Genomic DNA, 26,374 nt, shown 5'->3' with positions numbered 1-26,374 from the left:
AAAACTTTCCTATATTATTTACCACCATTAAAATAATAGCTAAAGTGATTGCGTTGCCCCTGTTATCATGTAAACAGATAACTGATAGGACTGTTTTAATCTCAGGCAACCCTTTTAAAAAGGCTACTAAAAAAAAATCAAGCATCAGAAGAATCATTTACCAACCTGCCCAAGACAGGTTTTTATGACTCAGGAAAAGAAAAAAGATTTGCTTGCTGATATAAGTGGAATAAATTCTATCTATTGTTCTTAAAACACATCCACCACATTAAGGAATAAAAATATATATATATATTACAGTAGATTTATAAACTTAATTGCATGTAAATAATAAATATCAGTAACAAACCAGAACGACAGCACCTGGTGCAAAAACAAGAAGAAATTTAAAAATATATATATTTTTTTGATATGGAAGACTTAAGAATAAAAAAATACAGAACACGATATAGAAATATATTTGCTGACATCAAAAGTCACAATAAAGGAATATTTGTCAAATCTGTCCGGTCCTGTGCTCATTAATTGGTAAATCCTTTCAGCAAAATCAAGTTATGCCAGATCAAGACTTATATTCTGTCAAATGTATACAAGTTTAGATATGATGTATTTATTTCTAGGACAGAGCATGGGTACTGAGTCTAATGCGTTGGATGTATCAGCACAACTTTATTTGTGTTTCACAGATGGTTCTACAATAAGCCCACATGATTTAGCACTTTTTCCATTCAGGCAGAATATCCATGCAGGGTGTATGCATAAATCTCAAAGTCCACAGATGTGTTGGATTTTGTGCATGTGTGCTGTCAAATCACCTTCTGTCACTCCAATGCTTTGAACTTTAAGCAGGTGAGGAATCTAATGCAACAGCAACCTTGAACACAGCAAGTGCCACTGACATGGCAGAGGCAAAGCAAGCAAGCAATGTCTATTGTAAAAATAGAAATGAGAAATAAAAGATGAGCAGATTAGGGTACTCAGGCTGGATGTGATGGCAGTGTACTGTGCAGCTGTTCAGATTTCCCAACCCAACTAAACAGACTTGCCTTACCTTTATTATTTTATTTGTTTGTTTCTATCCAAATTTTTTTCTTTTTTTTTTCTTTTTTTTTTTTTTTTTTGTCAGGAAACTCCAAGTTTCTGTCTTTCCCAAAAAGCAATTTTCTGAAGGCATGCTTGATCAGGAGGATTGGACTTATCAAGAGGTCCCTTCCAAACTAAACTATTCTGTGATCCTGTTGGGTACCCTGTCCAATATAAGATATTTCCATTGTTAGATTGTTCCATCTGTTGGGCAATCACTGCCATGCAGATCTCCTCTCCAAATATCCTCCTCAGCCAAGGACCTATCTTTGAAACACCCACCTCCAGATACGTATATCTCTTGAACCAACCAGGACATTGCTTCAGCAAGCTCTAGCATTTGCAGGAGGATTCAATTACTTAAAATGATGCTAAAGAAGACACTGGTGAAGACTAATCCTCCTCCCTTGGTGAGAAGCCTGCACAAAGAACAGAGTCATGCTGTGAAATGCTTTTCATGAACTCTGAACCAGCTGGAGTGCTTATTTTTGCATGGTGATTTCACTCATAGGTGAAGCATGTAGTCATGCCCACAGGTCACAGAGGTGAGCATCACTGTGGAGAAATTTAAATCCAGTATGACAGGGTAGGGCATCTTTCCTGACATAGTGTGAAATAAGTGCTTTTTGGATCCTTGTCTATTTCATAGTCCAAAAGTGACAGTAGCTCTTGAAGAACCAGATGTTCAGTAAAATAGCAAGGCTGCTGACTGTCTCTACCATCTAAGGGCAGATGTGGTTGTTAGAGAATGAAATCTCAAGGCTATGAATTTTTAAAAGTCTCTTCACCCACATCAACCTTCTTTTCACTGGTAAAAAAGGTCATCTTCACTTACTTTCTGATCTTTCATAAAACCTTGAACTGAGGAGAAAGATTATTCAGTGTAATTTGAGAGCAATATTGAGTACTATAGCACTAGACATTTGCCATATACTGTTTGTGGTATTCTCTCACAATCTCCTTCAGCAATATCACTGGGGTTTTTGTAGAATAACAAAAGAAAACAGGTCCAAGAAGTGAGGGTTTGGAAAAAGTTATCTTGTTTGAATATGACAGGAATTATTTGAATGGGTCTTAACTACCTTATGAATCCTTAACATCTCTCTGAGAGAAAAGTATTTCTAGACCAAAAGGGTTTAATTGTTGCTTATTGTTTTTCAGGGTTATCACTGTTGTCTTAGATCCCCACATTTGCCTGAAACTCAGCTAGGAAGGGTGGATAACAACACTATTGAGAGGCAGTTAGTGTCTGCCAGCTGTTCAATTAGGTTTTCTACAGCATACTGTTTCCAAATTATTTTCCCCTCATTTTCATCATTTGCTATTTCATGGCCTCTTTTCATTAATATCCTCTGGTATCATTCACAACCTATGTAAAGCCCAAGCTTCATTGAGGATAGCCTTGTGTTTCAACATTCCCTGTTCCAGGAAGAAACCAAGATGTACAATCTTGTGCTTTTGCCACTAACCTTTCTCCCTCATTAACACTTCTCTCTCAATGTCCCAGGCTCTCAGTTTCCCTATTTTCTCTTTGGTCTATTATTCTCCATGCACAGCTGCCCACCACAAGAGGGAAACAATTAATTTTCAGGTGTGATCACTCAGTGGCTCCCCATGTTATGACTCATCCCACAAAAAGCACTAGTCCCACTGTAGCCTCCAGCTGCCAGCAAGGCTTTGTCTTCATCTAACTTACAAGACAAGCAACAGACTGACCTCTTCAGCTGGAAACACTTTCTTATCTTTCTACTGTGGCTCAGCCAGAAGATCATCTATTTCAGCCTCATGGACAGAATGTGATCCAGAAGCCACATACTGAACAAACCAGATTTTAAGTACTGTTTGTAGGGAAAAAATGTGCTCTATAGAAATCTACTGCACTTAAGTGAAATAAGTTTCCTGGAGGGGAATTTAGGAGAAAGAAAAGATCAGTTTACATTGTTGAGTCTCAGGGATATCTATGACATAAGTTATTTTTTCATCTTAAAATAAGGACCATCACTGATGCTTGAGTGGACCACACAGAGAGGAACAGAGGAAACAGATTCTTAATACAGCTCTTAATGAATGCTGTCCATAAAACAGTACTTCATGGATCAGAAGAAAGGGTATTTTTCTTAAAATGAAAATAAACAACCAATTCTCTGTGAAAGGAGTAGATTTTGCAAAATCAGTTACTGAGCTGCACAATATTAATGGAGCTGAACATCTGAATGTTCATATGTACATTTTAGCTCTTTTTTTTTTTTTTTTTTTTTTTTTTGACACTGAATAAGGAATTAAGAGGGGTGAAGAAAAGGCAGAGTATCAGGCTAAGGCATAAAAATGTCTGTTCTCTCCCATACCTATCAAATTGTCTTGCCTATAGTTTTCAACACATATTTTCACAGCTCTTTGAGAATAATTTCTTCAATCATATGCCCTGGCTGTGCAAGCTATGGTCAAACAGTGCCCTGTTCCTGCTGTGCTGCATCAGGATCTTTGGAAGAAATATGCCTGTCAGTGAAGGATGCATTGAAGGTACTGATTCAGCCCTGGGGGCATAAGGACAATACGATAGCGATAGGTAGCAGTTAATAAAAAAACTTAGCTAAGCTACTTTTTTTAGAGCTTGAGTTTATAGTCACAAGGGGATCCTTGGCAGGCCTACTCTTATGTCAGAACAAATACAAATGGGTATAAATATTCAACATATAAAGAGTGTTGCAAGGAAAAAGCAGGTATATTCCCTCTGCAAACTTAAAAACCATAACTACTTTATGACAGGCACATTTTAAATTTAATGAACAGAACTGAGGCATGATGTATAGTGTACCTAAAGGAGCCTAAAAATGCCATACTAGTAATAGATGCCATACAGAAGGATTTAAAGTTGTTCTGGAAGCTAAGTAAAGAGGAAGGACAGAAGAGAAATGTTAAATATTTCATTCAGGTCAGCTTGCTGCTCCTTGGTGTATTGACCTTACTCAGCCAAGGGGTGCCCTGGGAATTAAACCATAGTTTCAGTTCCTTCCTACTCCTTTCTTGCAGTCATGAGCTTGACCTTTGTACTGACAGTAAAAGAAAAAGAAAATTCTTTGGAAAGCTTCACCTTTCTTGCAAGCCTCGTTGAATAAGACTGATTGCCAGATAAAATATGGAAATTGATGAACATGTGATATGAGTTTCTGTTTTCCCCTAAGCACACAGTGTATAAACCAAACCAACTAACTAAATAAAATATAAAAAAAAAAAAAAAGACAACTCTGGAAGGAGGTTGATGTGAAATAGTCAGAATCCTAATTCACTATCTTTCTCCAGTCACTACTTATAGTCTGTGTTTTGCGTATGTCCTTTCACACCCTTGTCACATTTTCATTCCCTATACTTAAACAAGTGCCAGTCAACCTGAACCAATATCTTGATCATGGTTTGAATGTCTGGATCATTTGCAGCTAATGGAAATTGTTGCTCCCAAGTTTGACTGCTGGTGGGCCTATGGGTTGGAAGGAAGGGCACACTGCCTGTTAAATTAAAAAGTTAAGATTCTCCCACTTTTTCTGAGTGTGAAGTCAATGGGCTACTCTCACAACACCTTCAGTACACAGCACAGTCACAGCCAAAACTTTTTGACAAAATGTACTGGGAACAGGAGCAAAATAACTCCAAAACCAAATCAATACTAGATAATATCAGTAATGTATAAATAAGTTTCTAATTCAGTTCAGAAAGAAGGATGGGACAAAAGGGAAGGGAACAAAACAAAACAAAACAAAAGTGTTGCACTATTTTCACAATGTTCCATCAGACAGCAATTTGTCTGCTGAGGTTTTACCCTACCATCTCTAAAATATCAGGCCTTGATGGGCTATAGTATGAGCAGGGAGCTCCTAAAGCTCTCTGCTGGCTGGCAAAATCACTGAGAGGCATCCACAACTATGAGAAAAGCAAGGGGTATATTTTCATCCAGATGTGGGGCTGTGAGGGGTGCAAAGCTGGCTGAAGGGCACAAAATGATTGATGTGGGGCTGGGAAGTACATAATTAATTGATGTTGGTATACTAAGAATGCATAATAAATTGATGTAGGTCTGGAGGGACACAGATTAATTAATTGGGGCTTAGGGAGAAACTGGTGCTCTTAGTACCATTGGGCAATATTTCATGCAAATATGCGTAATGTTATGCAAATTAAAATTCTGCTGGGGATTTTGTGTCATAAGATGTTGGCAGAGATGAGCCTGCATTGTAAAACAAATTTCCTTTGCAGTTACAGTCTGACTAGAATTGGATGAAGAAGGAGAAAAATATATTTTCAAATATAGTTTTCAAAATTCCGTATTAAAAGTACTTTTTACCCAGATGCAAACAAAAGCATATTGCTTTCCAAATATGCTTTTATAAATGTGCAAAGTTCTAAATAGCTAACGGAAAAAATACAATAATGAAACATTTCAAATTATTTGAAGACCACTGTGTGGCTAAGCTCTCATCCTGCAAGATCTGCTGCTTGAGAAGAGAAATTACAGGATGCCCATGAGGGGAACAGCATTTCAGGGTAATGTGAGAGGACTGTAATTGCTACACTCCGATATAAGGGGAAGAGAAAGAATCCTGGCTGCAACTACTAAAATAAGGTTCTGAAATATGAGGGCAGTAAAATCCTAATCTTTTCTGACCTGCTGTCGGCCCAGACACACAATAAAGAACCATCAGGGATTAATCATTTGAGGAAGGAATTCTGAAAGAGCTATCATATTTTCTGCTAAATTTTGCAAGGCTTCTCTAAAGAGAAAACATTCAGGGATGTGGTAGATGTGTGATCATCATCTGATGTACTGCGGTAAATTAAAGTAGAACAGAGCTACAGAAGAGATGAGAGCTAAGAATGAGATCACTAATGGAAGTTTCAAGAAGTAGTGATTCTAGCAAGAAGAGTGCACTTTCTCCAAATGAATTTGATTGTAGCCCTTTGCACCAGGGTTAATTTCATCCTAAGAAAAAACACTTAAGACATTAAGATGGTATTAAGCTAATGGAGTTATTATGTTTGTCTCTTTTTTTCCTAAGGACAAATAATTTTATAGCTATAATGGTCAGAAAGTTGGGTGCAAGTATGTCTCTGCTTGTCTGGAATGAAAAAGTATGTTGCAATAAAATAAACGTTAGGGGCTTGATGGGTAAAACCATTACTTCTGTAGCACAGAAAAGTAAAACAAGACTGATCTTATTCACAAGTTTTCCATTTTCTTATAGATTTTGTTACCAGTCACGTGAATATCTACTTTAATATAAAAAAAGAGCTGAAAAGAAATAAATAAAAATGGTGTAGAAAGATCTGTTTTCTGAATCCCACCTGCCCCCTTATTTATTTTATTGTAAATGCTACTGGGAAAAAAAAATAATATTTATTTCTGTTGGATAAATTAAGCCAAGCTTGTTGTTAGGTGAATATTGCTAATCTAATTTCCAAAGCTGCTGACATAACAAGACTATTTCTGTAACATCTATAGATTTGTTATTAATATCAGACATAAATCACTACAGGCCTTAATAAAATTAAGAACTTTTTTTTTTTTTTTTTCTTTCTTGATTTATTGTGTTTATCCAAAGAGATTGTTGAAGCTTTGTCTGGAATTTTCCACCACTGGTCTGGACAAAGCCCTTAGCAATCTGATCTGAATTCAGTATTGCCCTTGCTTTGAGCAGGAGCTTGGGCTTGGTGACCTCTTGACCTCTTTCTCAAAATGAAGTATTCTGTAAGTCTCTATGTTGCTTCCAAACCATTTCAGTGGTAACAAAGTATTCAACATTTAACAGAAATACTGATTTGGATATTTCCCACTTCAGTATTTCCTGTTAATTCTGTGATTGTTTATTAAAACAAGTTAAATTATTTTCCTAAAACTAGAACTTATATTCTTGCTTATATATTTTATTATACCTAAATTAGCCATGGAATGATCTTTTTTTTTTTTTTTTTTTTTTTTTTTTTTTTTTTTTTTTTTTATAGAAGTCTGAGCAAGCCCCTGTTTAACAACTTATCTGCCAGTTGTCCAGTCACCACTAAATTATCCATAAAGAGAAAACTAGAACAAGCTAATGTGAAATTGAATTGTCTGAGTGGCATGTAAAACTGTCAAAAATGAATGAATATGTATATGCCGAAGCTGCAAGGCTCTTAAGAGATTAATATCCTTTAATTGACAAGTTTCTGTGTGGTAGTCAGTACCCCAACACAAGTATAAAATATCTAAGAGTGGATCCCTCAGCTACCTTACCTCTAATTACACTGGTTGAACCTGGGTCCTGGTAAATTCAGATTATAACAACATCACTGTTTATTCATATGTCTGTGATGAAATCTTGGCTACATCAGCAAAACTGAATTACTCCATTTCTCATTTACTCTTCCAGGATGTTTGCATGACTTACTAGCTATGACCTAAAACACTTGGACAGATCCAGTCTGGTTTGGTACAACAGACCACAAAACTTCCTCAAATTAAATCTGGGATGAAATAGGACATGTCCTTTACAATAACATCTAATGCTTACTTTAGAAATTGTGACTAAAACTTTTGGTAAACTGTTCCTAATGCCCTCACATATGTGCTCTATTTTGAGGTTTCCTTGTTCTCACTTCAGCTCACAGCCTTCAGATTTTGTTACACTTTTGTCTTCCATGCTGAAGAACACATCAGCAAAGTGTTAGATATTATACTTAAAGAAGTCACACTTTTGTTCTAACTTACCATTTTGCTATTTATTTTCTGTTTTGATATCTTTGTCCTGTTTTCTTCCACATTCTTCAGTGATTTCTGTTCTCTTTCAGACTATGAGAAGGAATGATTAAAAAACTGATTCTACCATGAAAAACCACACACCTGTTTTATGATTACTTTGCATTTACAAGTCTTTTGAGACTAGTTTTTAATCTATTTGGCATGTGCCATACCAATGTCATAAGGCACTTTATTAATCAAATTTCCACTTGGAATGAATCAAGTACCTTGCAGAAATACGTTACATCAATTCAACCTTACTATTTAGTGTTGAAATATACATAAAATGGATACATCTTTCATTTCTTAAGACTTATTTTCAGTAAAGTCATGTTGATACTAGTAAGATTATCCCCATGCTCATTCTTGATCAAAGTCCAGCAATTTCATTACTCTCTCCCTGAAATTTAAAACAATTATGACAGAACTATTATTACACAGCGTGGCCTTTTCACCATTTTAAATTACTTACACAAAGTTCAGTTTCTTCTCATGGGCATGATCACAGGGCCAGCCCTTGGCAAAGAGGCTAGGATAGCAGCAGCCAAAAAGACAGAAGTGGGTGTAAGGGTGTGGGGAAGTGGGACACCAAACTGCTTGAGGGATTGTTTGCCCAAAACCAAGCTTGGTAAAGAGGAACCATGAGCTGAATTAAACATCAGTCAAGGAATTACCAGAAGACTTTTGGTTAAAAAGAGTCAGCTACACAGCAATACATGTGAAACACAAGAATTTATAGTGGGCAGAAGAGGGGAGAAAGGCAGCAGTGGGGCTGGTGTGACCCTGGCAGATGTGGCCTCATGGCACTAGGAGTTCTGCTTGGGCCTGGCAGTGCGGATCCCCCCACAGGCACCCTCAGCCACTTCCTCCAGCTTGCCCACAGCCAGATTGTGGGCACCCTGAGACCTATACCCTTGGCATGTGGGGCACCTCATCGGGGCTTCTTTTGCCTCTGGGATGGTGGGCGGGTGGCTGGGGCAAACACATCTTCCAGAGCAGGAGGGGGGTGCTTTGCTGGGATTAGCTTTAGAAGGGGATTTCATAGAATCATAGAATGGCTTGGGTTGAAAAAGACCTTAAAGATCATCTAGTTTCAAACACACTGCTCTGGGCAGGGTTGCCAACCACTAGAGAAATCTTAAAGCATTTGTTAATATTTTGTGAATGTCTAGCATCCCAGTACTGATGATGGTATTGGTCATGAGTTCCAGTTTGTTATTAACAAATCAATAAGCCACTTAAATCCTGATTTGTTTTGAACTATGGTGTGAGCTGGGCAATTCACCCACGTGAAACTTCTACCTTTCTGAAACTTTTACTCCAGTTCAAGACTTACTGAAAATAATCCTGCAGACATTAGGAGCTGAGAACTTCTTTGGAGAACTTCTCTGTCTTCTCTTTAGTAAACTCAAGGTGAAAATTAATTTGACCTCAGGATTTAAAGATAATTTATTTTATCTAAGGAACATTGGAATGGAAACCATGTCATCTTCATTCTGAGATCTGAATGTATCTAGAAATTTCCAAATACAGGAGAAAAACAAACAAACAAACAAAAAAACCCAAAGCCCCTTACATATACAGCTATATTTAAAACAACAACAACAACAAAATCCCCCACATTTCTTCCCAGAAATGAGTAATAGCCTTCTTTCAAATTCTCTTTGTTCTTTATGTTTAAGCTACTCATAAATCTAATCTAATTTAATATGTCTTCATCTTCTATTGTTTCGGTTACCTACAGCTTTCTTGGATTGGATTTTTTATGCTGTGTTTTTAAGCATACCAGTTTCTTTTTATGATTATTTCTCTTTCAGCAACTATTAAAATATTTTAATCATTCCTGATCATATTTTCCCATTTCAGCTCTTTCTCCAAATTGAACTGGCTCATATCTACTTTCAAGGTTTATGAAACTGGCCTTTATGAGCAGCAAATATAATAAATATGATCAGCTTGTGACCATTTGTACCTAAGTAATCACTGCATTTTTGTTCCATAATTGGTTCCTCTCTATCTATCAATACGGATTTCTTCCGCAACAGGCCTTAGAATTACGAAATTGTCTTTTGTAATAGATAGAAATTTGGATAGAGTTCAAATTAAGCACAAGAAGATTCAGTGGAGTCCTAGATTTTGCCTTATTACACAGATTTTGTACCCTTTCCTTTTTCTCATTACTTTCTCTTATTTATTGAAAAAAAAAAAAAAGTTAAAAAAGTTAAATTTCTAGGTTCTTGAAGGACACTAAGACATTCTCCTCTGACCAAGATGCCAAGAGCATAATAGCATTGAAGTCTGAAGGAATCTTTATTGAAGTGAATATATTGGGATCTGAATGCCATACTATGGAACTTGTAATTTTTTCCCTGCTGCTCTCATTCTAGATGTATTAGGATAGGTGCCAAGAAGTCATTAGTAAGCACTTTTCATATCCTCTTATTTCAGAAAACGCTGACTCGACGAATGGTTAGATGACTTGCCTTCATTTCTGTAGGCGTAAAGAAATCATGTGCCAAAATAAGTACAAAATATGGTAGCCATAATTTCTTGGGGATTTTCATTGTCTCAGCTCATGAATTTTATACCTTCTTATAAATTCTAAGAACAATTTGACATTTTCTGCTAGTATCACAGAGCCAGAGGATTCCAGTGAATGCTAATGAACTTTTACTGAAATAAATATATTGTGTACAGCGATGATGCAGTTAGCTGTTGAAGTATCTCACTACGGATATACCATCAAAATTTGAAACAGATGGCTTAGATTACTGTTGGTAAGTTTACACAGTCACTACAAAAAATAATGACATTCCCTATGAATTACCATTGCTGTACTGCCCTTTCACAGAATCCATGGAGCAAATGGACCAGAATACATAAACTTTGCAGTAGCTAAAGTTGCTGTCTTGCTCCCAAGACTGGGGGGAAATCCATTGATACCTGCAATGTCAGGCCAAACCCTGAACCCACCACCATTTGGGGCATTCCCTCCAAGACAGTGTATAATTTCAGAGAGAAAAGACATGAAGATATGAGAAATTATGAAGCTTCACAATTCTGCTCTATGCATAATTCCAGTTAGCTGAATATGAATCATGGTGAGATGAACTCCTGCAGTTAGGTTATTTATTTATTTATTTATTTTTATTTTTATTTTTAACATTCCTGCCTGGTAGCTTATGTGTTTCAGTCATATTGTCATATTGTCCCTACATGAATGAATTAAATAATTTTCCTTCATTTTTTTTTCCTCTCTCTCTTTCACTCAGTATCTCTCTTTCTCTTGCTGTCTTTCTGTTTCTCTCTTTTTTCTATTCCCCTCCCTCTCTTTCCTCCTTTCGCCTTCCCTCCCTTCCTCCCTTTGTCTTTTTCTCTCTCCTTAATTTTAGATATTCTTACACACAAGGACTTTATTTCTGATCAATGTGATTTAAAAATGCCAGTGAATTAGATTGAAATTTCTACTTCATCTTGCACAACACAAGAGAAAAGAAAAAAATCATAACCAGTTTATTTGCATGTAAAAAAAATCCTATTTTTCCTGCCTTTTCTTTCTTGCTTGCATGTGGATTTAAATAAAACCCAGAATTTAAGAGTAGAAAATGAATAAATCAGCATTAAGCGCCAATTAACAGAATATAAGGACCTCTAAAGCCAGTCTGTAAAAATTCATGACTGTTTTTCCAGCTGCTGCAACAGTGGTGTGAGTGTCAATTTTATCTGCTGTAAGGCGATTGTTTGCATTCAACTTTCCTCTACTACCTTTGAACAAAACCTGGACAAGAGACAAAATGAATCTTCAAAAAGTGAAAAAGTAAACCAGTGACCATTCCCTTACCTACAAAACTAACCTGTCTTTTATAGAAGTGGCAGCAAGGAAGTATTTCCATCAATTCAGTTTTCAAGTTCTTTTGCGAATGTTATTAGAACTAAGTTTCAGTTAAGTTTAGGTTGTCTTAAGCTTCAGTTCAGTTCACTATTGCATCTTCATAAGTAGTTGCTTGATGAGTAAATGTTGGTGCATATTGTTATTATGCACATAGGAAAACCACATTCAGTTGCACTGTTAAGGCTTTGATAATATTTTTTATTTAATAATTACACTCAAATAATAGCCATTTAACTTTCAAAGAAATTAAAAATAATAAATATATATTTATAATTAAGAATACACAAAACGAAACCAAAATAATTTGCTGCACACTTATAACTTTAATAATCTGCCTAAGACATAGACCTTTTTTTTTTTTTTTTTTTAATACATTAATATGACCTTCTGAACTTTGGCAATGTAATTGCTAGAACTGCAGTAAGATCATTTAATATCACTCTTGATTTTCAAAGCTGGGCAAAGGTGAATAGTAGTTTTAATGCTAGATATATCTGTTAGAAGTGATTCCTTGTCACTCTAAAATGATAATTTCTCCATTTGTAACACACAATAAAACATACAAGATATGTAAAAACAAACAACCTTTTACAAGAGTTCTTTACTGAATTTCTGAAACTTTATCTGTTTAAAGTCTTTTCATTGTTTTAATCAAAACTTGAATTGTAATTTTAAAATTAATTTTTAAATGAGTTCCCTGTCAATAATGTTTTACCTATTCTAAATATTTATTTTCCTGCAAATCTAATTCTATAGCCAATGATTCTTGTTTCAGTGACATTTCATTTAATTTATTTTAATAATCCCAACCTCTGGTATCACTGAAAGATAGTAGTATGAACAAGCCAAAATACTGTAGATTTAAAAAGCAAGTTTTGGGGGAGGGTTTGGTACAAGCTTGACAGAATTCTTGAATAAAGGAGTCATTTCCAGGCAAATCTATCATAAATACCATATAAATTTATAAAGTTAAAATAAGGATCAATGGGTTAGGTGTAGGCAAGGAAAGACTTTTTTTTTTTTTTTTTTTTTTTGGTGGGGGAGGTGATAAGGTGTAGCAAAGGGGAAGAACTTGCGAAATGTTGAGGGGCGAAAAGGGAATATATAGAGAAGAATTTCAAGTATTCAGAGGTCTCTGGAGGTCCCTATGCAGTACTCCTGTGCCTGATCTATGTGCTTTGAAGCAGGGCAATAAATCTGTTGTTGTTCTGACTATATGTGTGTCAACTTCTGTGTTCAGGACGGACTCTGGTGTGCTTTTCCTAATATTGGAGAGGGACCAGCCAGATAAGACAGATCAGTCAATTATGTGCAAATCATTCTGGGAGCCATTTCCAGCTACATGAAGAAGAAGATGACTAGGAGCAGTCAGCAGATTTACTGGGGTGAATAATGCCTGAACAAAATGATGAGCTTTCTATTATGAGATGACTGGCTCACCAGATTGAGGAAGAGGTAGCATAAGTGCTCTTCACCTTAACTTCAGCAAGGTCTTTGACAAGATCTGCCATAGTACCGTCACAGACAAAGACTAGGAGATATAGACTGCATGAGTGGATGACAAAGTGGCTGAAAAACAGCCTGGACTATCATTGCTTTGATTCAGCCTTGTTTTGGGCAAGAAGTTGGACCAAGTGTTGTCCCTTCCAGCCTAATTCCAGTATCAAATCAAGAGATAAAGTCTACCTGAACAAAACAGAAGAACTTTTAAGATATTGATTTATAGGATAAGAAGTCAATCACACCCTGAAACTGTTTCAGATTTTCTCATGCAAGGGTTTTGCTGTCATTTAGCAGCTACTTTAAATCCACTCAGTTCAAATTTTATGTTTTTAGTCAAATTTTGTTTCTCACATGAAAGACAAATTAAATAGACATAGATTTCATGAAGTAAGGTGTGAACTTGAGTCCAGAAAAATTAAGGTAGAAGTAGAACTAGAAAACATTATATACTTCCCAAACTAGAATACTTGAAAGTTAACACTACACTTCAAACGCATTAATGTTCTGTTCCTTTCTCTTCCATATTTGTATGAAGCACCAGGAGCAGAATGAAAGAAAGCACAAGAAACGTAGAATTTGCCATTTAACTGCAAACAGTAGGAGAAGTAGCACAGATGTCTACAGCAAATTACCACAGCAGCCAATTGGAAATGACTTTTTTTTCAATGAGATTTTAACAGTGCTTAGGAATGACTGTGATCATAACAATAGTGTTTGGATAACATCAAGTCAGTGAACATTACGTGGGGGAAGAATACTAAGAGAAACAAGTAACAAAACTAGACTGAAAAAGATGTCATAAAGCTGAGATTGATACAAAGCAAAAGAAAAAACAGTTTAAGTCTTTAGAGAGACTATTTCCTCCCCCCCAGAAAAAAAAAAAAAAAAAAGGAAAACGAGAGATCTTCCTCATGGTAACAGAGACTTTATTTTTATTTTAAATTAATTTTTGCTTTTGTTTTTGTTTGTTTTTATTTTTAATTTCAATTTTTAATTTTTATTTTTTTATTATTATTTTTAATGTCATAAAAGACATGTCTGTTCTGTGCAACAATGTGGGGCATGAAGATAGCTAAGTTAACGGACATCAAGCTTGTTAAATGTGTCACAGGTCATCCTCAGTGGCAGCTAGGAGACAAGTTTTAGCAAATTTCTCTGTGGATTAGTTGTGAAAATTAGTTGTGAAAACGTATTTCTTTCCAGACCAACATAGTGTATGTTCTTAGCTTTCTGCCATCTGGTTGCTACCTTCTGATCAGACATAGCTCAGGCTTCATATACCTAAACTAACATGTATATCAAATTAGAAATTCCTGACTGAGTTTGAACATGAGCAGTACCTTATAGGTGTGTTACCATTTTGTAAGTAATGCAAGGTATTTTGCAAGGTATTCTACAATGTATTCTGAAAGGTACAGAGGGACTTTTACAACTTACTTACAAAATATCAAGCTTTATACTCAAAATGAAACTAATTCTTTTTTAGTTGGTCATTTGAAAAATTGCAGAATCGAAGAAGAGTTTGGGTTGGAAGGGACTCTTAAGGATTGTGAATGAAATGACAAGTGCTGACATGAAAACATGAAAAAAACAAACAAACAAACAAAAGAAAAACAAAGCAGATTTGATTGTGCTGCCATGAATTTTATAGGAGAGTCTAAAGTTGGTCAGTTAAACAGTTGTAATGATAATGATCAAGAACACAAAAAAAGATTGTTCAGTTCTGAGTCAAGAAAATACTTAGAAAATGAATTTTACTCAGCCTGCAGCAGAGTTTACCAATACTAGAGCTTATTTTGGGGAAAGTAGGAACAGTAGTATAGAATTTGAGCACTTCATTTGTCAAATCTCCCTTTTTTGATAGTGAATTTCACTTTGTCTGTATGAAGTGCTGAAAAGTAATTGGATTTTTACTTAGTTAGTATTAACTTTTTTTCCCCATATATATGATTGCTGATGAAGCTATCTGTCCCTTAGAGGACCATAGGATTAAGCATAAAAGTTGAGGTAGATCCTTGAGGAGAAACATTGTATTTTCTATTGTGTTTTCCTTGGGTGTGAAAGGAAAGTAGACATGAAATCAAATCTGAGGCAGCAAATATTATCTTCACAAGCGTTTCTCATCTCAGTTAAGAACACTGAATTGAACACAATTGTGAGTAATTGGCTGACGGGCAGGGCTCAAAGGGTTGTGGTAAATGGGGCCTAATCTGGTTGGCGGATGGTCACTAGTGGGGTCCCTCAAGGCTCCATTTTAGGGCCAGTCCTCTTCAATGTTTTTATAATTATAATTTTTATGATTTGGATGTAGGACTAGAAGGTGTTTTGAGCAAATTTGCCGACGACACCAAACTTGGAGGAGTTGTGGACTCGGATGAGGGTGGAAAGGACTTGCAGAGAGATCTGGACAGATTGGAGAGCTGGGCGATCAGCAACCACATGAAGTTTAACAAAAGCAAGTGCCGAGTCCTGCACCTGGCATGGGGCAACCCTGGCTATACATACAGACTGGGTGACGAGAGGCTGGAGAGCAGCCCCGCAGAGAGGGATCTGGGGGTTGTGGTTGACAGCAAGTTGAATATGAGCCAGCAGTGTGACCTGGCAGCCAGGAGGGCCAACCGTATCCTGGGGTGCATCGAGCACGGCATTGCTAATCGGTTGAGGGAAGTGATTGTCCCACTCTACTCTGCGCTGGTGTGGCCTCACCTTGAGTACTGTGTGCAGTTCTGGGCACCACAGTACAAAAAGGATGTGAAACTATTGGAGAGTGTCCAGAGAAGGGTACTAAGATGATGAAGGGCCTAGAGGGGAAGACTTATGAGGAGCAGCTGAGGTCACTGGGCCTGTTCAGCCTGGAGAAGAGGAGGCTGAGGGGGGACCTCATCACAGTATACAACTTCCTCACAAGGGGGAGTGGAGAGGCAGGTGACCTATTCTCCGTTATTACCAGTGACAGGACCCGCGGGAACAGTGTTAAGCTGGGGCAGGGGAATTTTAGGCTGGACATCAGGAAGAGGTTCTTCACTGAGGGGGTGGTTGCACACTGGAACAGGCTCCCCAGTGAAGTAGTCACTGCACCAAGCCTGTCTGAATTTAAGAAGCGATTGGACTGTGCACTTAGTCACATGGTCTAAACTTTTGGGTAGAGCTGTGCGGTGCCAGGAACTGGACTTGATCCTTATGGGTCCATTCCAACTGGGGATATTCTATGATTCTATGATTCTAACACTTGCATTTTAGCTGATCTTGCTGTTAAGAAGGGAAAGAAAGAGAGGAATACTAATCCTCAAAGATCATCACATGAAGTAGCTACCTGCATGAACTGGGACTATGATCAAGTTAAGCATTTTTGTTTGCTACACCAGTAGCCTTGTGAGAGAAATTTTAGCTACACTTGTTTCACCAAATGGCTCAGTAATGTCGGAAAGGGAAGATATTTCGTAAGTTTAACAGCCATAGTTCACAAATAGCAGGACTGGGATATGCCTGGATTCCCCAATACACTAAAATAACATTACTCTGTTCTGTCACCCATTTAGTTCTGAATACTTGATAAAGAACAAACATACTTCCGTTGTAGATTAGAAAGATAAATATTAACAGGTCAGATTTAGTTGAGAAATCATCTGACCTGTGCATTTCTCATGCACCCTTGAGCAGATACAAATCTTTCCACATGCTTTTTGGAACAAGGTCAGTAAGTGAAGTGTTTTAACAAAACAATGAGATAACACAGATATATGGCAGATGACATGATATTTCAAGTACTAACACATGTAGTACTTGATCAGATACTGAACAAAGTGTCATCAAATGATAAAGAAGAAAATAGCAAGCTCAATCTGGATTCTCTTTTAAGTGAAGGAATGAAACTGAATTCAGGTTGAATCAAGCTAGAGCAAACAAAAATGTGAAGTTGTAGACAACATGAGACCTCCTAGGACAACAAAAACAAAACTTGCAGAGCATCCTAGAGATAATTCTTGTCTTTATATAGTATATCTTGCATGAGACACTGAGACATATGTTATAAGAGAACTTATCATGACAGTGGTTTTATCTCTGCATGTTCAGAAAGAAATATTATAGAACAGCTGCACAAATTTTAATGAATCCAGCAGTTGCTACTCAAAGCAAGGCATTTAAGAAAAGGTATGGGATTTCATTTGCCACAAAAAAATATATATTTTTAACATAAATTCTCATAAATGCAACAGAATTAACACAAAATTATGTTAAAATCAAGAAGGAACTACTGGATATTATTTGCTAAAACCAAAAAATTTCATCAAGACATGTGAGGAGTAAATGCTGAAGTACTGGAAACTTCAAGTAATGCTTAAAGATTTTGAAAAAGCACTTATGACATTATGATGGATATATCAGATAGACCCATGAACATGGAAATATTTTTTTGCAAGTACTTTTAAAGAATTTAAAGTGTATCTTTTTTATGAAACCCAATGGTAGAATGACTAAGGAAGTAGTATTTAATACAGGCAAGACCCTATTTTAGACTCAGACACGTCAAGCAGCAAGGCAGGACAAAGATCCTGTAATAGCACCTTGTTCATGATTTTAAGTGTGAAAGGATATTGCAGAGGACTAAGCGAGTCCTATGTTAATATGTATATATGTATATGTGTATTATGTACATATATTGCCTTTTTTTTACATGAACCTTTGTTGACAGCAAGCAATCATTAGTCTTGATTTTATGATGGAGGAAGTAGTTAACATTTGTGTGAGTTGATATCAGGCTATTCAGAGCATAAAACCTTGTGCCGTGTACAACTTTACATGCTTTAGTTTATTTTAGTTTAGAAATGTATGAGGAATTTCAAAGGAGCAGACCTCAAGTAAAGAAAAATTAAGATATGCTGTCATGTGTTCATGTCATAGCTACAACTATTTTCTTAATATGTACTTAGAACTTTTCTGAGTATGCAGAACTTTTAGTTCTGCCAGAAAGTCAGATCTAAACTGGAGTTTCAGTTTTCATAATGAGTTAGAATGACCAAGTCCCAGTAAGAGCGAAATGGAATATTTTGTAAGATAGAGGGAGTAAAACTCACTCATTCTTATTTTAGATGTTCTCAACCTAGTGAAGTGGTTTATTCCATTAGAATATAGATTTTAATTACACAATGAAACATTGAGTTTGCCCTTCTGTAAAAAAGCACACATTAATTATGAAATTGTCCTGCCCTGAACAGCTGATAGAGTGATTGTTAAAAATAACCCTTCCTTCATATGATTTGATTTATATGTATGGATAGTACCTGAAACGGTTCACATCAGTGTTACTATATTGAAGATGAGAAAATACTGATTAAAACAACAACAACAAAAACAAAAATCACAAAACAAATCTATCAATCAAACAAATAAACAGAACCTTGGAGAGATGACTAGGGTCAATCAAAAGCATACGGAAAGTCAACTGCATTACTCTGCTGAAGCATTGTCTACTGTTGTGGCTGTAGACAATGAATTTTAGTGAAGCAACAATAAAAGGTATAAAAGTATTGGGTAAGACCAAAGTGTGCGATGGGGATGGAATCTGGAAATTATCTATTACCAGAAGACCCTCATGAGCAATGATCAGTGCTTGTTTCCAAGGTCCCCTACAGTGAGATTTCACAATAATGTCAGCTGTTACATAGGTGGAACCAAGAACACAAGGACATGGGTAGGCATCAAGAAGGTGGAGACTTATGGGATAGATTTAGGCAGAGTCCCTGTTCCTGCATATAGGAATAGGCTGAAAAAGGATCATACTTGTTCCCAAATATAGGAACAGATTGAAAATAAGGTTAAAGAGTCAATTCTAGTGGTAAAATCTAAACTTTGAACTAAGCAGTGGAATATTAATTAATATATTTTTCTCAGAAGTTTTGCAATATTCTATTCATGCCTCAGGACTGAGTGATGAAGAAATCATCTAAGATGTGATTTAGTGGGAAAAGATTTTAATAAAGACAGCACAGGACCAAGCTGATATCCTCATTTTCACTCTAGGTTCCTGAGACATAGATGGAATTATATTCATCATGGCTATTTATGTATTTATTCATTTATATTTATATTCACTTTATATTTATTCATTTATTTTGCTTTAGAAAACCACTTGGTACTTAAATTTTTTCTTTATCATTACTTTACGTTTTGTTCAATATAAGAAACACCAGATGAAAATCTTCTCTAAAGCTCATCCTAACGATGGCAGCTATTTTTCAATAGAAATTAATCTTGATTCAAGAAGAGTCCAGCAAAGTAGTTATATAATTCAGCAAATTTAAAAATCATCCCCACAATAAGTCAATATCATATGATCTCTCACAGCTTTTATAGGTTTGTGTGTTGTACACTCTAGGTATGCATAATATATGCTGGCATGTGTTTGTGTTTATTTGAAATTTTTTGTTTGTTTAAAAAAAATGATAATGATACAGAATTTCACATGTGTATTCACTTTTGTTTAAGAACTAATCAGAAAGAAATGTGTTATTACAGCAGAAGAATACGGTATTCTTTGAGATACAACATTTAAGTGATGAAAACTATACAATATATACTTATCACATTATACTTAGCAAGTCTTAAAGGCTTTGTTTAAGGCTCACTTGGGTAGGCAATTACTTGTGTATTTTTAAGTTTCAGTTCTCAGATTATTCATTCATGGTGCAGTGCTGATAAGTACAAAACATTAGAATCTACATTGCAAAAATTATGATGGACCAAAGAATTTTGTGTAAAGTGTATTGCTCTTTCTGATTCAGTAATGTGAACATGCAACATCCAATTTCTTAAAGTGTAAGGCTTGAAATCTAACATTAATATGTAATTAATTATTGTATGCATATAGCATTTTATTTTTAATAAGTCTTATTAAGGTATATGTTAAAATACCAAAACTTTTTTTTTTTTTTTTTTTTTTTTTTTTAATATTCATACAGTCTCTGGGGTTTCTCTAAGACAATCATTGTGCTTGCCTAGAAAGTTTTGACTCATAAAAATTCAAATCTTCACAGACTTGCCAGAAGGAAGATTAGAAATCTTTCCAGCTTCTCATCCATTACACACGTTAAAACAGGAAAGTATTACTTTCTTTTTGTTCTGCACAGATATATCCTGCTACTATAGTAGCTGAATACAGGTGTGTAACGGGATTGTTTCCATAAATAATGGCTTATGGTTGTACAAATGAATGTATTCTAGGATTGTTGTACTTGCATGCTACTGACTGAAAATTGGTGGCAAAGTTAAAAGCAAACAATCACTAATTCAGTTTTGAATTTTCTTTCTTACAAATAGTGTAAAATTGATTTAAAGAAAGTTTTGCCACTAAGGAAATTTGAATAATTGCATCAATTTTCAAGCCAAAGTACATTTTTTAACAAACAAGCTCACTAAAACAGCATAAATATTTATTCTAAAATATATATATATATATATTTGCATACAAATATTCATGACGTAGTTAACGTTGTCTGGAACTTCAGATTGAGATGAAGAATTAATTCACTCTGGAAAGTTCTGGTTCTGCAAATACATAGTTAAATCCCTTGGTATTTCTAGACATTACAAATACAAAACAGAGAAGACCTGTTCTGAATAGAAGCAGTGGAAACAAAAGGAAAAACAGCCCTATTGTCACATCAATTCAATTTACAACAAAGGTATATGTCGAATCTCTCTAAAGGCCCTCTTTATTACCTGCTCTCCTCCTTGGATATTTTCTACTGGGTAGTCATCATTTAGAAAGCCCCTGCAGGGCTTCTGTGCTTCTCAAAAGAATGTGCAATAGAGTATGTCGCCCAAAATAATTATCTGAAACCACCATCTTACCCTAGGCTATATGTCAATATGTGCTCACTTGGTACTCAGAGACTGCATCTAATTTAGACCTGAAGGCAGACATACGTGAATAATACTTAAAGCAACGAAACAGGATTGAAACTACAATGGAACTAATTTATTAGTTAAAAAGGGCATCAAATCAAGAACTACAGTGTCTTTCACAGTCTTGGTACTGTAAGCTTTTTCCTTTTTCTTAGTATCCAAGTATGCAACTCTATGGTGTATTACAAAAGCAACAGCAGAGACCAAAACTATTAGTCAAGCAGTATTTAACTTGCTTATTCAAGATGCCTATGAAGGTGGTTTGGCTCTTATTCTGGTCCAAATCAAACACTTGTTCTGGGTTTAAAGTGTGAAAAAATGTGCTTGAAAGAGGAAACAAATAGGTCATATAATTTCAAAAGGTAAGGCTATGAACTATAAACCAATCAAATCAGGGACATTGTGATGTGCAGGATGCTACGACAGGTATACCAGCACTTCAGATGAATGCTCTTACAAATCTTTTCCTAACGCATAATGTAATCAGGAATATAAAGTTATGGAACATGAAATATACTGTATGGGGTATTGGCTTTTACAGAATACATGTGTGCGGGGATGCACACAAAAGTTAAATAATGTTGCCGTGACCCTTGTGAAGAACTTTAGCGGCAGGAGAAAACATCAGGGGAAAAACTGTGTTCTCTATCATGTATCCAAAACTTACAGTCTTAGTGCAGCTTGCTCCTCAAACCACAACTGCCACAAGGGACTTGCTCCATTTGCTTTGAAGCAAGCAGATCTCTAGTCATCTTCTCACCACAGATGTGTGACATTTCTGTCCGTAGGTTTGTGCCCGGTGTGCTGCGCCAATAAGCACACAGAGTCTGAATCCACACAAAGGTCTTTTAATTAAATAATTAATTATGTAACATTACCCTTGGTAGAGGTCAGGGGAGAAACATGGTATTTCCTCAGGATTATTCCTGCTAATCTCCCTACCCTCTGTGGCAAAGAGGTGGATACGGACAAATATTTTCTAACTCAGATGTATTTAAATAGATGAAAAACTTTTGAGGTGATACAGCAGAGGGGATTCTGTGGGTGTGTTCTCATAACTGGGAATATCATTTGCAGTTTTTATTCTAAAACAAGTTGAATAATTTCTTGGCTCCAGCTTGAAGGAGTTCACAAAGTAATCATTGTGAAACACACTCCTGGGCCCAATACTGACCTGTCCCTGTCCTGCTGTATGTCAGGAAAATGTGCTATTCCCTTGAAGGTATATCACTTCAAGAAAGTGCACTGAACTTCATAAGACCAATAAATTTCCTATTTTTTTTTTTTTTAATTTTATGTTCCTTTAAGGTCTCTTCCCCACAGATTTTTAGTGCTTGATGTACGTCATAGATCGGAAATTTTGGAAAGAACCACATAGCCCATGAAATCTGCTTCCCTGAAGTTACGACATCCATGGCATTGCCATTATACAAGACTGGCCACCAAGCATGTCGGCAGGAGCTTGGGAGTTGTACAAGGAGACCAGCAGGACAATTATAAAGACCCACATGAAAGCTGGCAACAAAGCTGGCAAACACTAAGAAGGCTTAAGATTTGTGCTTCTAAGAAATTCATTAAAAAATGCCTTTTTATGTACTTATGAAGCCTAACACTTTGGAAACCCACCCAGAAAAATATTTAGGCAGGAACTTAATGCACATTCATGCAGTTCCCTTACCTAAAACTGGATGGGAATTTTAGCATTATCATCAGTAAATTGTATAATGCTGTATAGAGCTATAAGAATTTAAAGCTTCAATTTTAAATTTCAGTTACATACATGCAATATATTTCTAATACTGCTAAAGCTGTTGTAAATGACATCACAATTTTGAATGGCAAGACCACACAGAAGACAAGAGCAAACATTAACGGTCAACTTACCAAAAGTATGAAAGGATTGATGTAGATTAATAATACAGTCTAAATTATTCCTTCTTTTGTGAGTCTTATTCCTTCTTTTGAGTACTGAGTACTAGTGTCTATGGTAGTATCAGACATATATACCATATGTGATAATCTTTTTCAAATATTCCTTTCTTCAAACAGCTTGCGACAGCTGACTACCATCCAGCCCTCATTGCATTATTAATATATTCTAATTCCCTTTAAAAGAAAATCCAGCTGTGTTAGCGAAGTTTATTTGTACATTGATAAATAGCTTTTCTTTTCTTGTTCCCCTTCCATACTTTGACTGTTGATATATATATATATATATATATTTTTTTTTTTCCAGAATACACGGCTCTCAGGATATAGAGCTGTCTTCTCTCATCTGTAAATTATCAAGTAGTTTCACCGTAATGGTCCTGCCTGTTATTTCCTCCCATTCAAAAGCACAATTTACACATAAGTTATTCTTCTGTGCCATAACGCCAAGAAAATTTTATCTATTGGCTCCTCATTATTTTGAGGCAACTATTAATGTCTACTGCTAATAAAATGAATTCGTAGAAGCAGTTTGTCTAACAAGGAGTACCACTTCTACAAAATCATTTTCTTTGTCAGAAAATACTAATGACAACTGTATTTGTTATACAGAAACTGTAAATGAGGCCTGGGACACTTAAAAGAAAATTTCACCTTGCTTATTCTTCATATTCCTTGATATATCAGGAACTGAAGCATGAAATCTTCCTCCACATGACTTGGCAGAGTAATCAAAGTATTTTATGATTATACAGCTGAAACTTAGTTGTGGATAAACTTTCCATTGTTATTAAATAATTTGAATAATTCAAGTAATTATTGGCCCCTTAATTGGCTTTATACCAGCTCCACCTACCTTTTGTACAAAGCACAAAAGTACTTTGAGTACAGCAAGGGCATCTTCTTGCACAAAGCACTTGGGATATTACAGACTCCACAAGAAAAACTAAAAGAGACTAACAACAGTAGTCATAGTAATAACAGATCTATTGCCTTAGGAAAACACAGTTTAAAAAATCTGGTCAGACCAGTGTGCAAAGAGCTGTAAATAATGCACTGATGGCATTACATGGCCTATTGCTCAGAGACCACTGCTCCAGGAAACATCTTCTAATAATGCCATCTCACAGACTGACTTTGTAGCCTTGCTTTTCTCACTTGAGTTCTTTTATTTCACTCATATATACAACTTTTCCTAAAAGAAGTTGTAAAGTAGTCTCCCCTAAAATGTAATTGGATTTCTTTAATCTGTTTTTCTTTTGAACCCAAAATACAGGGTTTATAAAATTTAAAATTACTGTTTAACAGCTGTGACAAAACAACAACATATCTAACACAAATACCTCAATTTCTACAAATAATCAGAAAAAAAGATTTCCACAGCCTGAGAAATTGAAAATGAATAAGCCATGTCCATTCTTTATGACTTGTTACAGCCAAAACACTAACTGCACTTCACCTCTTCCTGGCATAGCCATTACACAAGTGGATTTGGTCTGAGCAATTTAGCTCAGAGGTCTAGCGAGAGATGTCTCCCAAATATTTTACTGTACTGTCAGTAATTACTATAAATGTAGCAGATGGGCTTAGTACTGTATTGCAGATAATTTTGTCATTGCCAGCCTCCATATCTAATTGGAAATAGCTTTCAGAGGTGACATTTTCAATAAGGAAAAAACAAAACTTACACAAACATTCATAACAAAGTACTAGAAAATAAATAATAATAATATTTTTTTTTTTTTTTTTAAGTTTGGAGTTCAGAGGAACAGTGTCTACAACATTATGTGGGGAAAAACTTTAACCTAAAATTTTTGTAAGCAAAAATCGAATAATGAAATGGAAAATGAATAGTTTTCTAAACGAATAACTGCATTACAGTTTGATTTGATACAAGTTCAAGGACTAACAAAACTCATTCTTTTGCTTCTGTCTAAAATCTGGCACACCACTGAGCTGGATATTATTTTAGACTCATTACAGTCAAGATAACCACATCTATTAGACAAGACTCATTATATCACATTAAATTTACTAATAGACCTTAAGAGAAAATGCTTATATTTTCTTCACATGAATAATCATATTCACTGCAGTGGGGTTACATAGAGAAGTATAAGCACTCAGAAACAATGTGCTTAATAAATCGGCAGTTTATAGCACTAAAAATTTTGTAATAACTAAGTAACATGTAATATTTCCAAAATTCTGCTAGATCCAACATCCTCGAAATACACTTAGAGAGAACAATGGAAAAAACCAACTTACTGGTCCCCAAGGTACCAACAACAGATGATATAGAAAAGGAAGAGAAAAATATATTTGAATGATATGAGCAAGCACTTACCTAGTGGCTGCCCTGCAATGATTCTGGCGTTCTCTCCTGCCACTGCAGCCCTTGCATGCCTCTCGCTCATGTACTGTACAAATGCGTAACCTTTGTGCACTGAGCAGCCAACTATTTTCCATACTTTGCAAAGATCGCTTCGATGTCACCTTTTTTGACAATGGCTGTGTTCAGATTACCAATGAAGACTCTAGAGTTGATGGACTTCGGGTCATTCTTATTGGTGACATTGCTGGTCTGTGTTTTGCCGGTCATGGTTGGATTACTTGGCTTTAACCCTTAAATAAAGAACAAAGAGAATTATGTTTCATAGCATACAGTTACCTTTGGCTTTGATGATTTTTCCACCAATAATTCACTTTTTAATTTTTCCCATAGGGTGAATCTAAACTTGGAAGAGTTATACTTTCTAAAAATGATTATCGATAAAACAAAGGTAATATATTTTAAATTTTTGTTAATAAGCCAAATTAAAACCTCTCATCTTTACAGATATAAAATATACCAATACATCTCTTAACACAATGCTCTGTTATTGGAGCTCTGCTGTAATCATATGTGGATTTATGCTTGGAAATTGACTTTTTAAGTACCTAGCTATCTAGAAACTGCAAAGCAAGAGAATGAATCATTATCTTATGACAAAGAAATGAACATTCAAGGCCCTGTGGAGAACAAATTCTAAAAATGAAAGACAACTTTGCTTTCGTTTGGTGTCAGCCAGAGCACATTTATCACCAGTTAAATATCATTGACCACTGTAAGGAATGCAGGACCAGTAACATATAGTTCTTTACTGCAATCAATATGTTTCTATCAGAACAATTTTCCTTACCAATTCTGTGGAAAAAAAAAAAAAAAAAGAAAGATAAAAGGCAGGGGAAACACAAATGGCTTACACTCCTAAAATTAAAAACTATGAAAACAAACTTCCTTAATTGTATGAATGCAG

At 35.7% G+C, this 26,374-nt stretch overlaps 1 protein-coding gene across 1 annotated transcript in view; it reads right to left on the bottom strand.

The window, feature by feature from the left end:
• The window catches only part of RALYL (RALY RNA binding protein like), a 460,877-nt gene that overhangs the window by 193,513 nt on the left and 240,990 nt on the right, over positions 1-26,374 (bottom strand). Inside the window, 2 exon segments of the mRNA XM_040546189.1 lie at positions 25,423-25,536; positions 25,539-25,700. Coding sequence (XP_040402123.1) covers positions 25,423-25,536; positions 25,539-25,677 — 253 coding nt within the window. The 5' untranslated portion in view covers positions 25,678-25,700.

Source organism: Cygnus olor, chromosome 2 (genome assembly GCF_009769625.2).
Source record: "Cygnus olor isolate bCygOlo1 chromosome 2, bCygOlo1.pri.v2, whole genome shotgun sequence".
NCBI classification, from domain to species: Eukaryota; Metazoa; Chordata; class Aves; order Anseriformes; family Anatidae; genus Cygnus; species Cygnus olor.
This window is presented reverse-complemented; position numbering and strand designations above follow the sequence as displayed.